We start from the raw sequence: 14295 nt of genomic DNA on the forward strand, positions 1-14295 counted from the left end.
AACATTGGAAGAGTTTCAAGTTAAAAGTCCAAACATGTTTTAGTTGAGTGCCAATAAATTTCTCTAGAATAATAATGAGAAAGAAGAACAGTGGTCTCAGTGCATACAATAGCTCTCCTTCTTATCAATAACTGTTGATGTTTTCTATAGTATCTGCACATTAAAGAAGTGATATATCTGTTATTCTAAGTTTCAGCACAAAGTTAGTGCAGTATAGTTGCACTAAATCTGTACATCACTTTGATTAGACCATTTCCAATTTTATGGCATATAATATCTAAATCCATCTAGAAGGTTTGGATTGCTGCCACCCCCTTGACTGTCATTAAAGTTTGGGAAGCCAGTTTGTTTGTCCTTGGCAGAGCAGCCAGCTTGAGGGTAATATGAGGAGGCACACCTGACACACCGTCTTTACAAACTCCAGCTTTTACAGATAACTTTTAAGCCTTTGTTAGCTCTGTCTCCAAGTTATATCTTAGATATCTGAACCTTTTGTGAACTGAATCTCAAGAACCTCATGCAAGTCTATTAGCTCAAGATTAAAGTTGACAGGGCCTGTCCAGTCCTGCTCCATCCAGACACTTTTACTTCTTTGACCTGTTGATTCAAGTTAGGCACTGAGTCATTTGATACAGTATATTGTCGCCTTATTGCCTGCATTTCAGAGGCATCTTGTGACCAGCCTGAGACATTAGTCTGTCTCAGTGAAATATGTTGAACATGTGCATCAGAAAGATGGATCATAATGCTTGTAGGGAAGGTAGAACTATATGAAGATACATCATTTATTTCGCAAGTCTCAGCATTGTGGAAGATTTCAAGGTCCTATTACAAAAATGACTCTACTCTATGTTGCCTCTGTTTTAAAAAAAATAGTTTGACAATTGACCCTTCGCTAAGCTACGCCCCTAATAGGCAATCACAGCGTACTATAGGTACTTTTTTTGCTGTATTTTTCCAAGATATGGTTAAATACTGTTCCTGGGGCTGTGGATTGTTCCTAATGTGATGTAAGTTAGCTAATGCTAGCTAAATTACTACTGAATGTAGTGTTATAAATCCCTACTGTTCTGCTTTTTAATGATTGTAATAGTGAATAGAGATCTACCCAGCTCTACAGGAACAGTGTTGATCCTTAATATCGTTGTCCTTTGTCTCAATCGTCAGGTGATACAGTGGTTTACTTTTACTCTGTGATCAGTAGCCTTTAGCTTCTGTCTTTATTTGTTTCATGTCAGTTTGACAGCCTGAATACAACCTTCAGATGTCTAATGCAAAAATTTCTGTCTCCTTTCTGAGATCACTTTTATAATTTTTCCAATAATTAGACAATATTTCTCCAGAGAGTGCAGATATTTCCGACAGTTTGTCTAACAGTTTGTCAGACTTGGCAACAGTAACTAAGGTGGGGCTTGGCTTACTGAAGGGTCAATTGGAGAAATATGTTTATTTGCTTTCTTGTCAAGTGGAAGATGAGTAGATCGATACCACACCCGTAACTTGTATGACAAATATGCTTAAATGGGATTGTCAGTTATCTTAATATTGCTTTAAGGTCTGTTTAAGTGGAAGCAACAAAACTACTTGAATAAGGTCTGGATAAGCGATTGCCTTCATGGTTGTAAGAAACCAGTAATGAAGATGGGATGGGAACTGTTGTCCCTGGTGTCAGAGTCTCTCACAAATGCATTTTTTATTTCCAACCAACTGCCTTGACCTCCCCCCTCTGACGTCAAATGACCAATGCCGATGTTGCTCTTCAGAGGTCAGTCTAGATTGCTCTTATACTGATGGGCCTGGTGAGGATGAATCAGGGAATAAATCAGGCAAATGTAAAACAAAGCTGTATCATGAACTACCACTGTGAATTGTAATTATCTCTATTTCACATAAAGGATACACATTTCTGTGCTTCTCCCACACAGTGATTTATCAATCAGGTGTATATTAATGTGTTGACAATAGGTAGAGAGTCCCTAGTGTATACAGTACATGTGCTTTGCTTCATTGTAAATTCAAATCATGCCCTTGGCGGAAACATACCATTTATCCAATGAAGCTTGATGTCAGACCTGTGTAGATTAGATAGGTAACTTAACATGTAAAATGACTAAAGCTTATTTACAGTATGCCTATTGGTGCACAAATGCATATAGTCCACCCCAAGATGAAGGGGAAAATGTAGATTTGACAGCAATACAAACTGTTTTCCATGCCAGCTACCTCAAGACGCACACCTGGGAGAGATTGTGATGACAAAAAGCGCTGAGAAGAAGATGAATGTCATGTAGCCAACACCGTGCTCCCAAACCGCTGAACGATTGCTCACTCAACGACCTGCGAGCCTGATGCAAGTGGCCAGGTTGATACAGGAATACACACAGATTCATATGCCGTTACAATTGCCGGGGGATGGGGTGATGCATTTTATGATAGATGCTAATACACTGAGTTGTTCTATGTGTACTTCATATGTCTGATTTGTGATAATCTCAGATGTACCAGATATCAAATTGTGAGTGTTCTAAACAATAAGTTATTTTACTTTTGTGCTAGTGGCAACTAATGGCACATTAAAAGGTTAGTTTTCTTGGTGATGCTGTATAAAACCGAATATGGTCTTTGAAATGACAAATATTAAGGCCCACCCATTTTAAAATCTTGATGATTCTTAACCACAATAGACTGAAGTTAATGTCATCCTAGTTATACAGTCTTCTAAACATCAGTCTTAAAAGAAATGGACTGGGACCAAAATGAACGACACACTAAAAGGCAGCAAAACAACAGTAGTCACCTCGTGCATTTGCAGGTTGGTGTTAGGCGCCCTCATCTTGTCATCCAGGGCATTATGGGAATTAGCAGTGTAGTTTTTCAAACTACGACTCTCCTTCAGGTGGGCCTGGAGCTTCTCTCTGCGCCTCCTAAAGAGAAAGAAATTAAGCACAAGTGGAATTTATTTCAGGAGCACTTTGACCACTGTCAGCTGGATCCTGTGTAGGTCAGCAGGTTTTCAACATAACCAATCAGTAAATAATGTCAGTGATAGCTGAATGATCAAATGGTGTTACGGTAATACCAAGCACGACGCTCCCGGTCTGATATTCAAAGCCAATGCAGAAGTCTCTTAAACCTGCATTCTATCAAACAGCCAGCAGGGGGCGACTCTTCTGGTTGCGAGAAGAAGTATTTTGCTCCATGATCCAGCTCCATTATTTCTAATGGAGCTGGATCATGGAGCAAAATGACCCTACTTCTCAGCTGATGTATTCCCTCAGTAAACACTTTCCTAATGAGTTTATGGTCTCAGTCGCTGGTTTCAAGTCTTCTTCAACACAGCATGATGTTCATTTAGTAAATTATGGTCCCATTTAGAGGAAAATAGACCATAAAGCAGAGTCTGCTTCAGCACAGGATTATCTATAACTGACTAGTAAGAAATTGAGCGTAATAATTGAGCGTTACCATGGCGACATGTCAGTCAGGTTAGTACGAGTGACTTGTACCCATGACCTTGTAAATTTAACTAGCGCCATTGAAAAATGCACCTAGCTAAGCAAGCTAGCTAGCTCCACACACGCCCGTTAGCTCCACTGTCTATTCCAAATGTGGTCACGTCCGGTGTCGCTGGTTGCAAAAAAACAACATGGCGGCGCCCTATCAGCCAAACTCGAGGCTTCAAAACGGTAGTCCACAAACCAACGGCTGACGTCACGATGACTACGTCCACTCCTTATATTCAGTCTATGGGTAGCACTGGTTTTGAGTTGCTAAACTGTTCACAGGTTGCTTTCACATCCATCCTTCGTTAGCATCACATTAGGCTCTCAAAATGACAAGACTCCTCAGTGTCATAATTATATTCTGCAATTAACATTCCCACCATGTCCCACCTGTAACTAGTCTATAATCTTTGCTCTTATTAATTAACAACAGGAGCCTTGGGGCAAACAGCAACTCACAACAAGTTTGAAAAAATGAGCCTCTGTTTCAGAAAGAAATGACGCAGATGTGCAATATCACAAATGTACTGTTTAGGGGACTGTGCTCTCTACCGTCACTTTGGTTTCACCCTGACAAAACAGTACAAAACATGAAACCAAGCCCAAACCAGGCCAGATTAATTCTGAGATTTACACAGTAGTCAATGAACAAATGATAACGATAGTCTGGCTGGCTGTCTATTCTAGCCAATAACTCACTAGCTACCCTGCTTCTTCAAATGATCAACATGTTGACATGTCACAAATATAACATGTGTTCTTAATTGAAGTCATAGATGGGACCAATTAGTGATTCCAATAGTATCTTGAAGCTAACAATGTGCAGTTTATGGAAGTTATTATTACAGTATTGTATTAAAAACTGTAATAGCAAGCATACAGGATAGATTACAGAATCAATCATTTTGGTTTCTTTTCAATGTTCTAATACAAATCTACTTTATACACAACTAAGTCTAAAGACACAATTTAAGGGCCTATATTCCAATTTACTTTTCTAAATATCCATAATATCCTATGTATTTCTTATAAAAGGCACTGCGGAGAATCTACAAGATTTTCTCCCGACATAGATAAAATGAGTCAGTGGCCAATGAGAATTGCATCATAGTCTCATGTCCTTGAGCACAGAGAAGAAGAAAGTAAGCTATTGACCAAAGGAGCTCTCTATTTGTATTTCTCCTTTGTTCCTCCCTAAGCAGTATAACAAGACATAAAACATAGTATTCTGTTTATATGATGGACCTTGACTCCATTTAATGATTTCTGTAAAGATGTTTTGAGTCTAAACTCTTCATTTCTCAGATGTGCTGTTATTTAAAGTGGTTGAATCAGAATGGTTTGTAATTTATATTGCAAAGTCACCAAAAGACTTGAAGTCACTGACTGGAAAACAAATTAGTTTGACCCTAATCTTGCATAGACCGGACCTGACTCATGAGGTCTAGAGATAATCATGTAAGAAGAAGTAGAATAATTAGACCTTGTGGAGCAGGACGTTGAAATCTGATTTATCCCATTTAATATATTCTGGTTTGTTTTTCTGACCGGTGTACATTATATAAATGTTCTCATTTATTACAACACTAGTTACCCAAGCTTGTGCAATTACACTGACCTGGATGAAAATGCACTAAACCCTTTTATCTCTGCTTCATTCTGTTGTGCCAGAGGTATGCTCATTATCAGATATAGCCAATGAAGCCTTTACTGTTCCTGTCTCGGGAGCTCTCTGCTGAATGACAGCGATGTAATGAAGTGTTTACAAACAGCCTCATGGTAAGCTCCTATCCTCTCCACCTCCGTGGCACTTTAATTATATTTTCTTAGCAACATTTGGTAGACACTACTTTTAGAAAAATGTTCACTTAATATGAAAGGTCCATTATCTCTTCTAAAGCCTTGACACAATCTGGTTGTTTAGTTGATGTTTTAGCTTGAAAAATGGTATGCTTTCTCTAGATGATAGAAGTAAATGCTTTTATGCCACACAAAAACAAAATCAGACTTGTTTGAATGATGTGAGTAGCATACAACATCACCAGCTTTGTGTAACCAAACGGATCTCCTGTATTTATAACCCAAGCTACATTTGATTAGGGAAATATGGTTGTGTGTATGAATGGGTCTAAGAGAAACAACCTAATACCGTTTTGTATTAGTCAGAACCCTCAGTTTGACAATCTCACAGGTCATGTTGCTCAAAAATTGGTCAGCACCTACTTACACTGTTATGTCTTATAATTATTTTGGTGGGAACTGTATATCTTTATTAGATAGAGCCAGTAAAGTAATGACAGGAAATGGAGAGAGAGAGATACAACACAGGCCCTCTGGAAGAAGAACCATGAATGTTGCAGTCGATGTATTCACCCCTAAACAACTCGACGCCCATTTTTCTTATTAAAAACTAAACAGCCCATTGTCCCTAGAAATTATATCCATATTCAACAATTCTTTTTTTCTTTATGTACTTAGGCAGATTGTAAAGGTGTGGTGGTCAGGGCAGTGAATGGATGTGTAGCGAGCCCACCTTTCATGCAGGAGACTGGAGCGCTCCTCCTGTCACAGACCACTAATTAATTTTCATATTATGAACATTATGAATTGTAGCCATGATCACTCCCTAACCTTAACCAAATGATGTTGTCCACCTGTACTGGAACCATAATGTATTTTCCACAACCACGATTTTACCTTAACGATACTGTAATTGACATACAAAGTTATTGCTGAACCGCAATTGTAAAACCGTTGGCAGTGGGCTCAATTTGGGGTTTTGCTCAATCATTAAATATTGACATTCTTGTGTGATATCTACCCAAACTCATGTGTAACACTTTGCAGTATTAATTTGTTCATTAGAGGAGCTAAAATTAGTCAAATAACTGATCTGTGTGTTAATGCGGTGATGCAGTCTTTTTAAGGAGTAAAAATATAGCAGCATGTTGTCATTCTACTATAAATTAGTATATAATAATACAGTTTAAATCATACGAAATAATGTGCAGTCTGTCTTTATCAGACAATGGCACATTTCCCTTTTTGGTGTCTTTGTCTTACAGCATGTTAGATTTTTGGTTAAACAATGACTATGAGGTTAAAGTGATATCCATATCAGATGAACTGAATAAGAATTAACCCTTTTAGAAAACACAATGTATTTAGACAACATAAACTTGAAGCTTACATTTGATATTGGGTGAGTTTTGGAAGTTTACATGACCCACAGACATCAACAGCCTCTTATTCTGGGTCTGGTACTGCAGCTTTTTGCCTTCAATTTAGTCTTGAGAAAGTGAGTAGCGATCACAATAAATATCTCCCGTATTCACAAACGTACGGCAGCATTGTTTTACGACCCTATGGAATTCCATGGAGAGTTAGAAAAAAGCCTCCTCCTGAGACTCCTCCAGATCTGCAAAACTGACTTCTCCTCTCCCCAATAGTTAAATGTGTCAATTTGGAGACCTGCCAGACAAGACAAGAACTTTCCACTGCTGAGAAAATATGTCTTGTCAAGATAACAAAATCCCAGCAAGATGTGAAGAACCACAAACTGACTCTTTTCGCCGAAATCAAATAAAAGAAGAGAATGTACGGACCACATCTTCTTCTACTTTCCTCATCCATCACCCACCCACACACATGCAAACATAAACACCCTTTCTCTCTTTCTTCTCACCCCCTCTTCTGACCTGAGATAAGGCTCGACAGATGCCTATTATAAAAGTTGAAACTGATATTCTTCCTTTTCAGCCAGATCTGAATTAATTTAATTCAGCTGTCTAACTAATCAATAATTCAGCTAACATTTCATAGCACCTGTTGTCTTGATGTTTAACCCAACTTTTTATTTTTTGCTGAAATTAAATGAGCAAGTTCTTAATTCTCAGAATTAACATTTTGTTTACCATGTGACACTGCCATCTACTGACCAAAGGACAGAAATCTCTTTAACCATTGCCGTTATGAATCTGCATAAGATATTAGCTATTATACTGTAACTATGTTGTTTTAGTATTAAAATGTATGTTTTGACAGTTAAAGTTGTAAGAGTTGCTGGCTAAACTGTGTTTCTCTGAATGTTTTCTTTTAATCACTATGCTAGTTTTATGTTTTGGATCAGGACTGATTGACCATAATGATGTTTCAGAGTATGTGAGTTTTGCAGAGACCAACTTAAATTAAAATCACTAGTCAGTTAACTAGAAAAGACCATGTTAGCTTTACAACACGTGGCCCTTAAGACAAATGGAGTTTTGTTTTTGGAGTGAAAACCTTCCTCCATACCCAAAACTTTTCCTCTAGTGTTCTTAGACATCTTTCTTTAAGTTTCTTTTGTGCCTCATCTAAAGTCAGCGCACAATTTAACTATTTAACTAAGCAAGCCTTTGAATTTTGTTTTATCTGCCCAGATATTATAAGTCTAGCTGAAGAAGTTGGTGTAGTCAGATATTGTTTTATTCTAAAACCAACTTGAAACCCCGAAAAAACAGCTCATTTTGCCAAATGTAACCGCAGCTGTTCCTTGAGTTACTGGTGTCTGACTTGGTGAAGTGACTGACTTGGATGGCCCCAACTCTTCGATTGCCTTAACTGCATGTTTAGGATCATTGTCTTGCTGCTGTGTCCCAAAATTGGGGGACTACAAAAAAAACACCCAGATATCACCAAACATGGATACCAACACCCTAAACACACTTAAAACTTAAAGTCAGCACTTTAACCTTTTGTAGGAGAGACAAAAAGGAAATAATGTGTCGCCCCACTGCCCAGCATGTTGCCCTTTAAAGATCAGTGACAACAGCATGCACTGGCGAACCATTGTCCTTCATTTAGCTGTATTTTTGTTTGGGCCTTTTGACTTTATCTTAATTCAGGTCATTAAGATTTACATGAACACTTCTTTCAGATCTGTGTGCACCTTCTCCGTTGAACAAGCTAGTTCCCTGACTCAGTTACAGATTCATTGAAAGCCTGTCCATCATGCCTTGATCCGATTATCTTGTTGTCAGGCTGCTCACTGACTCACACCATTATATCACAGAGGGAAGCATATGGAATTACTGTGCCATCTATCACAGCCTACTCCACAGTCCACATACACTGAATGACAGTCTGCTGTTGCATACTGGATGTTTGACCCCTTCTATTAAGTATACAGAATCTCTCCAGCCAAGTTATGCAGAATTCTCACAGCCAGGAATGAATGTTAGCCATTCATATTCCCAATTAATGTGCACACACAAAGCATGCACTGCGGAAATATGGAGATTGGAAGAGAGGGACAGAAAGGAGAGAGAGAGAGAGAGTGCAAGGAGCCACATGAGCTGACCTTTGGGTTATAATGGCCTATGAATATGTGTGTGCACATAATGAGATTTACAAATTGTTGGAAATACCTGGTCTGGGATTTTGTTCAAGATGTTCAAGATGTTTGATGCCGCAACATGTTCCATTGGGCTTCACTAAATTGAAAAAATGTCTCCTTGGGCATTTTGTCCCAGCTAGGCTTATTATCAAATACTGTAACATTCTGCTTACTTTAGGACTCATGACAGATTTTACCATAAATATTATCAAAGTCTGTATGAAAGTTTGAAAATCTTGAAGAAACTTTCAGTAAGCAAGAGAACTGATGGCTGGGATGAAATTACATGTCACTGCAGCTAATTTATCTGTCAATATATTCATGAGAAAATTCCATATGCTGTATTTGTGCATGGCTGGAAAAATGGAATCCATTTAAGAGTTGGGTGAAAATGCCCAATTATAGTCCTTATCCTTTATGTATGTGCGTGTGCCTCGCCATTGATGTGTGAAAGTCTCTTTACATAAATTTGTGTTACCCCTTACCTTAATCTAAACCCAACCAGCAGTAACCCAAACCACTCATCTTTGACACGTAACCATAAATTAACCTGAGCCCTAATCTTATCCATGGAGGGCGATTGTTGTTGTAGTTGTTCAGTGTCCTTATTAAAGCAGTACTTGGTAGCGATTGAACATGCAATGCAAAACCTTCCACGTCTCTCTCGTATCACTCTGCTAAGCTCAGCCCGCCAAACCCAGAAGCGGGAGCCAGTTGGCCTACAAAATCTAATCCTGCTAATCCCACGTAGGACTCGCTCTCAGGACCCTGGTCCCTCTCGCTGAACCTCGTCTTCTCAAAGATGCCCTTCCAACGCTTCACGAGCCAGGGCAGATTTCCCCAGGCTTCAGAGGCAGCTGCAACAACGTCTAATACCAGGATGAGAGGCTAGTACACCACTGCTCCAAAGTTATTCCCCACTGTTTGTCTTCATGCGTCTTTGCCACTCGCAATTACGAGCGTCATAGCATCAAACATAATGAGCCCGAAGCTCTGTGTGTTGCTGGTGGTTGTTCCTCAGCCACTGTGTTTGCAAAACTTCTGAAGCCTCTGAAGATATTGAGCTTGACTGAGGGAAAGCATGCGAGGAGGGGGGGCTGTGCAGCGTTTGCACGAGCAGTGATTAACACTGTGTTAGGCACTGCTCCTGGCTCTGATGGGTTGGTTAATTTCGACTTGGGTCTTTGTAGTTGTGGTCATCATTTTTAATATTTATGATAACATTGTAATCACCAAAGTAATTGGGATCTGGAAAAGTGGTGATATACATCAAACAAGACAACGATTATGTGTGGTCAGACAATTAGAGATGATGTAATTAAACCAATAGTTTTGATGTATATGGATACGTATGTTTTTTATGTTAATCCTCTTACTTGTTGCGGCAGTAGAGGGCCATACACAGGGTTCCCAGAAGGCTGATTGCCATGGCGATGGATGTGATTGACAGGACCTGTCTCTTGTACACCTCTTTGCTCTCTGTAGGGACACAAAACAGATGAAGGAGCCACATTAATGTCTGAACAACACGCACTTTGGAAATAAAGTCATAGATCACTTACATATCTATCAACATGTGTGTATGAGAGACATAGAGGAAGGTAAAGATGTGGGGTTTTGTGAAAATGTTTGGGTGTGTTTTAATGTGTGCTCATCTGATGAGATCCCACAGTCAATATTCACAGAGACAGAGTTAGTACTTAATTAATACTATACAGAAATCTCACCATAACACATAATTAAACATGGTTTTGAGGTTGGTATTTAACAAAGTTCTAATATTGTTCTTTGCAGCACCCAAACAGCCATTTCAAATCAACCAGTTGTGGTGCAACAGCTCTCTGTGGGGTTTTTTCTGCCTTGCAGATTCTTTCCTGTACGAGTGTAATTACCTTTGTGATAAATTGACTAAATAAAACTGAAATAAAATAACAACTCATTTCAACTCATCAACACATTTACAATACACAAACATCTATTTACAATCCTCCAGCAACACCTGCTATTCTTAGTTACCGCATATCCTTTCAGCTCATTTTATCAGCTCTACCGCATCGAGTAATGGTCCAATAGACGCCGACTTCTTTTGAAATGGATGCCACATGTAATGGAGCTTGAATACATGGAGACAAGAAGAGTTATGGCGTGGACGGACACCATTAGTGGAGAAAAATGGAAGCTGTCTTGTTTGCTACGAACAAGTAAATCATAGTTGCCTTCAGATACATTAATAGGCGATCAATCAAGTTTTATTTAGTGAGGCTCAGACCTTGGGAAAGCATGAAGATGACACAAGTTGTTGGAATTTGACATTGAGGTGATTGAGACAAATTTTTACTGAAGATAGGTTTGAATGGCCACTTTAGTACAAAAAGAAAAACTTTACAGCTGCTTCCTCAGTGTGTAAGCTGAGAAAATCACTGCCGCTGCAGAATATAATAATAACCTTCTTAGGTACAGAGCAACACAACTGTAGCCACTGTGTCTTGCTCAAGGGCATCCTAAAAGCAGCCAATGAGGGCTAGTGTTATTAATTCATGACTACGTCAAGGTTTTCAAGCCTGTCTGGGAATTCAAACCAGGGATCTTTTACAGCGGAAGCCTTTACGCTACTGATGGCCACACAGATATTGCATAACCAACCATACATGCAGTATGTCATACATCATTTTTGAAAAAAAACTGCTGTCACGGAGTCTATTAGTGCGTTGTCAGTGCACGTTTTCCACGTGTAAATTTAGTGGGCTTTATTGGTATGGAAGTTTCAAAAACAGTGTTTCCCAATTATCAAAAGATAACATGCTCTTTGGAATGGAGGGTGTCTTGGGGGCTGGATTTAAGGTAATTAAAAAATCCGAGTGCTCTCTTTTGAATGTTAATTATGTGGGTATCTGACTTATTCTGCTCTATATGCATTTGTTGGTGTTTTTCTGTGGACATTTAAAATGTATCATCAGAATTCTGCATGTAAACATTCTGTTGGATGTTTGTCCCAAAGGGTATAGCTCTGATGACTGAATTGAGCACAATGGGCTGGACCTTTCCTCTCTTCTGCGTTCCTATTTCTCTCCCTCCATCTATGTCTAAGTTATGTTTGGGGCCAGCACTGTTTTGATGCCGCTAATCAGCCTGAGTCATCACATTGGCTCATCGGCTATAATTATATCATTAGAGGGAGCTGGGGGCAGTCCTACGGGGGCAAAGTGAGGTCGGTTGCAGAGAAGGCAGAGAGAAAAACAGGCAGAGCAGGAGAGAGAGATGGGAGATAGAGAGAGAGGGATGGGGAAATAGAAAAAAGAGAAATGAGGTGGAATAAGATAGGGAGGTGCAGAGGGGAGGCAGGATTTTGTAAAGATGCAGTGATACCTCGTTTTCTCTCCTGATACAGATTACTTTTATCGTAAATTCAGGGTATTGACTGTGTACTGATCTGATACTGCTCCCTTTACCCTTTTTTGGGAATAAAAGGCAAAAGGCTGATGGAGTCCCGAAGGGACTTAGACTTCTTGTGTATATACACACACACACACACACACATATATACACACATATATATACACACACACACATGCACACACAGGGCAGGAAAAAGTATGTGAACCATTTGAAAATACCTGGATTTCTTCAAAAATTTGTCATAAATGTGATCCGATTTCTTGATATACTTTGAAATTCCTTTTTTTCTGTAGATGATAGCAGCCCTTCCTGGCCCTGAGGCAGTGAAGCAGCCCCATACCATGATTTCCCCTCCACCATACTTTACAGTTGTGCTGTGCCTTTTTCCCTCCACACATAGAGTTGTGTGTTCCTTCCAAACAACTCAACATTAGTTTTATCTGTCCACAGAATATTTTGGCCGTACGGAACATTCAGGTACTCATTTGCAAACTTCAGACATGCAGCAATGTTTGTTTTTGGACAGCAGTGGCTTCCTCCATGATGTCTTCCAATGAACCTCATTCTTGTTTAGTGTTTTATGTATCGTAGAGTCGTCAGACATGTTAGCATGTTCATGATTTCTTTAAGTCTTAAGCTGATTATTTTTAACCTCAGGGTGCATTCTGCGCTGCGCGCGCACACACACAGGAGTTTAACACACTAGAGTTAGGGTTGAAAACGATCAGTATATAGTTAGACTTATGTTATATATGCATACACCATGCATGGTGTGAGGACAATCATGAATACTATGTTGCCAAGGTCAAGAAGTATTTCATCCTCCCTCCCTCTCCCATGTGTTTGTTTGGACACACCTTCTGCTTGCACAAACACACTGTCTTGATGTGAATAAATCATATGGCTCAAGAGAGAAAAAGTATGTTCATATTCCATCTGTGGGTCCATGAGGTCACATCCTCAGTCTATTTTCGCTTCAAACCTCCAGCTCTGCCCTGCAGAGCGGTGCTGGTTGCTTATTCACGGCAACATTATAAAAAATATGATTAATATTTTACACTAAAGCAGATAGCAGCACTGTTATAGAGGTGTTGCTGTGACCTTTTGTACTTTACACATGCATTCTGAATATGTTTGCAGCAGACATGTTTCCATACAGGTGAGATGGCAAGATAAAGAGAAATCAATAAGTGATGGAGTAAGTGGTGCAATATGCTTGCCTTATATACAATAAAGATCAAAGCCTTTAGCCTGTCTTTAGTGCACCGTTTATTATTCATATTGCTTAAAGAGGTGATATTATGCACATTTTCAGGTCTTAAAAATCTTATTTAGGGGTTGTACCAAAACAGGTTTACATGGTTGAATTTTCAAAAAACACCATGTTTTTGTCATACTGCTCATTGCTGCAGCTCCTTTTTTCACCCTGTGTGTTGAACGCTTCACTTTAGAGTGATACATCTTGTCTCTAAATGATCTTTGTTGGGAGTTGCACATGCACAGTTCCTAGTTAAGGACTACTCGCCAATCAGAAGCAGAGAAGGACGAGTCAGCGAGAAGCAATATCCAAGTTACTCAGGATAATCTACAGACCTCACTGCTGTTTTCTTAGGAACAGCTTTCTACTGAATATTGACTGTAACTGTATGGCAGTAGAACTCTCTAAGACATATCTCAAAACCTGGCAAAATGAAACTTAAACTTTATGCAGTGCTTTATAGCGCCTCCTGGTAATGCAGAACATCATATTTGGTGAATTGACCTTTTCAATTTTCCAAGAGCCTAGGTTTATAGAAGTTGTACAGGAATCACCAGCTCTCTGTCATAAAAAATACAAACAAACACTTATAGAACAGTCAAATAGTTGGTGACAGCACAGACACAGATGCTCACACACGTATATAAAGGCTGACGACAGGCTATGGCGCTTGGCAGTGTTACAGCACATTGGTTTCCATCATTAGCAGATTTTCCCCTCATATTTGGGCTCACATTCTGACATTGTTCCATTAGGCTTGACTG

The 14295-nt window shown here is 39.3% G+C and overlaps 1 protein-coding gene across 2 annotated transcripts in view; it reads right to left on the reverse strand.

Moving 5' to 3' along the window:
* LOC119913368 (pro-neuregulin-3, membrane-bound isoform) overlaps positions 1 to 14295 on the reverse strand; it is a 359981-nt gene that overhangs the window by 16977 nt on the left and 328709 nt on the right. For both annotated transcript variants that reach the window (XM_038732781.1, XM_038732782.1), the window contains 2 exons: positions 10254 to 10356; positions 2798 to 2924 (listed from right to left, as the gene is read on the reverse strand). In XM_038732781.1, the coding sequence (XP_038588709.1) occupies positions 2798 to 2924; positions 10254 to 10356 (230 nt within the window). The remainder of the gene's footprint in view (positions 1 to 2797; positions 2925 to 10253; positions 10357 to 14295) is intronic.

Source organism: Micropterus salmoides, unplaced genomic scaffold (genome assembly GCF_014851395.1).
Source record: "Micropterus salmoides isolate LMB-PRFRI ecotype aquatic unplaced genomic scaffold, ASM1485139v1 Ms_hic_scaffold_2, whole genome shotgun sequence".
Taxonomy (NCBI): domain Eukaryota; kingdom Metazoa; phylum Chordata; class Actinopteri; order Centrarchiformes; family Centrarchidae; genus Micropterus; species Micropterus salmoides.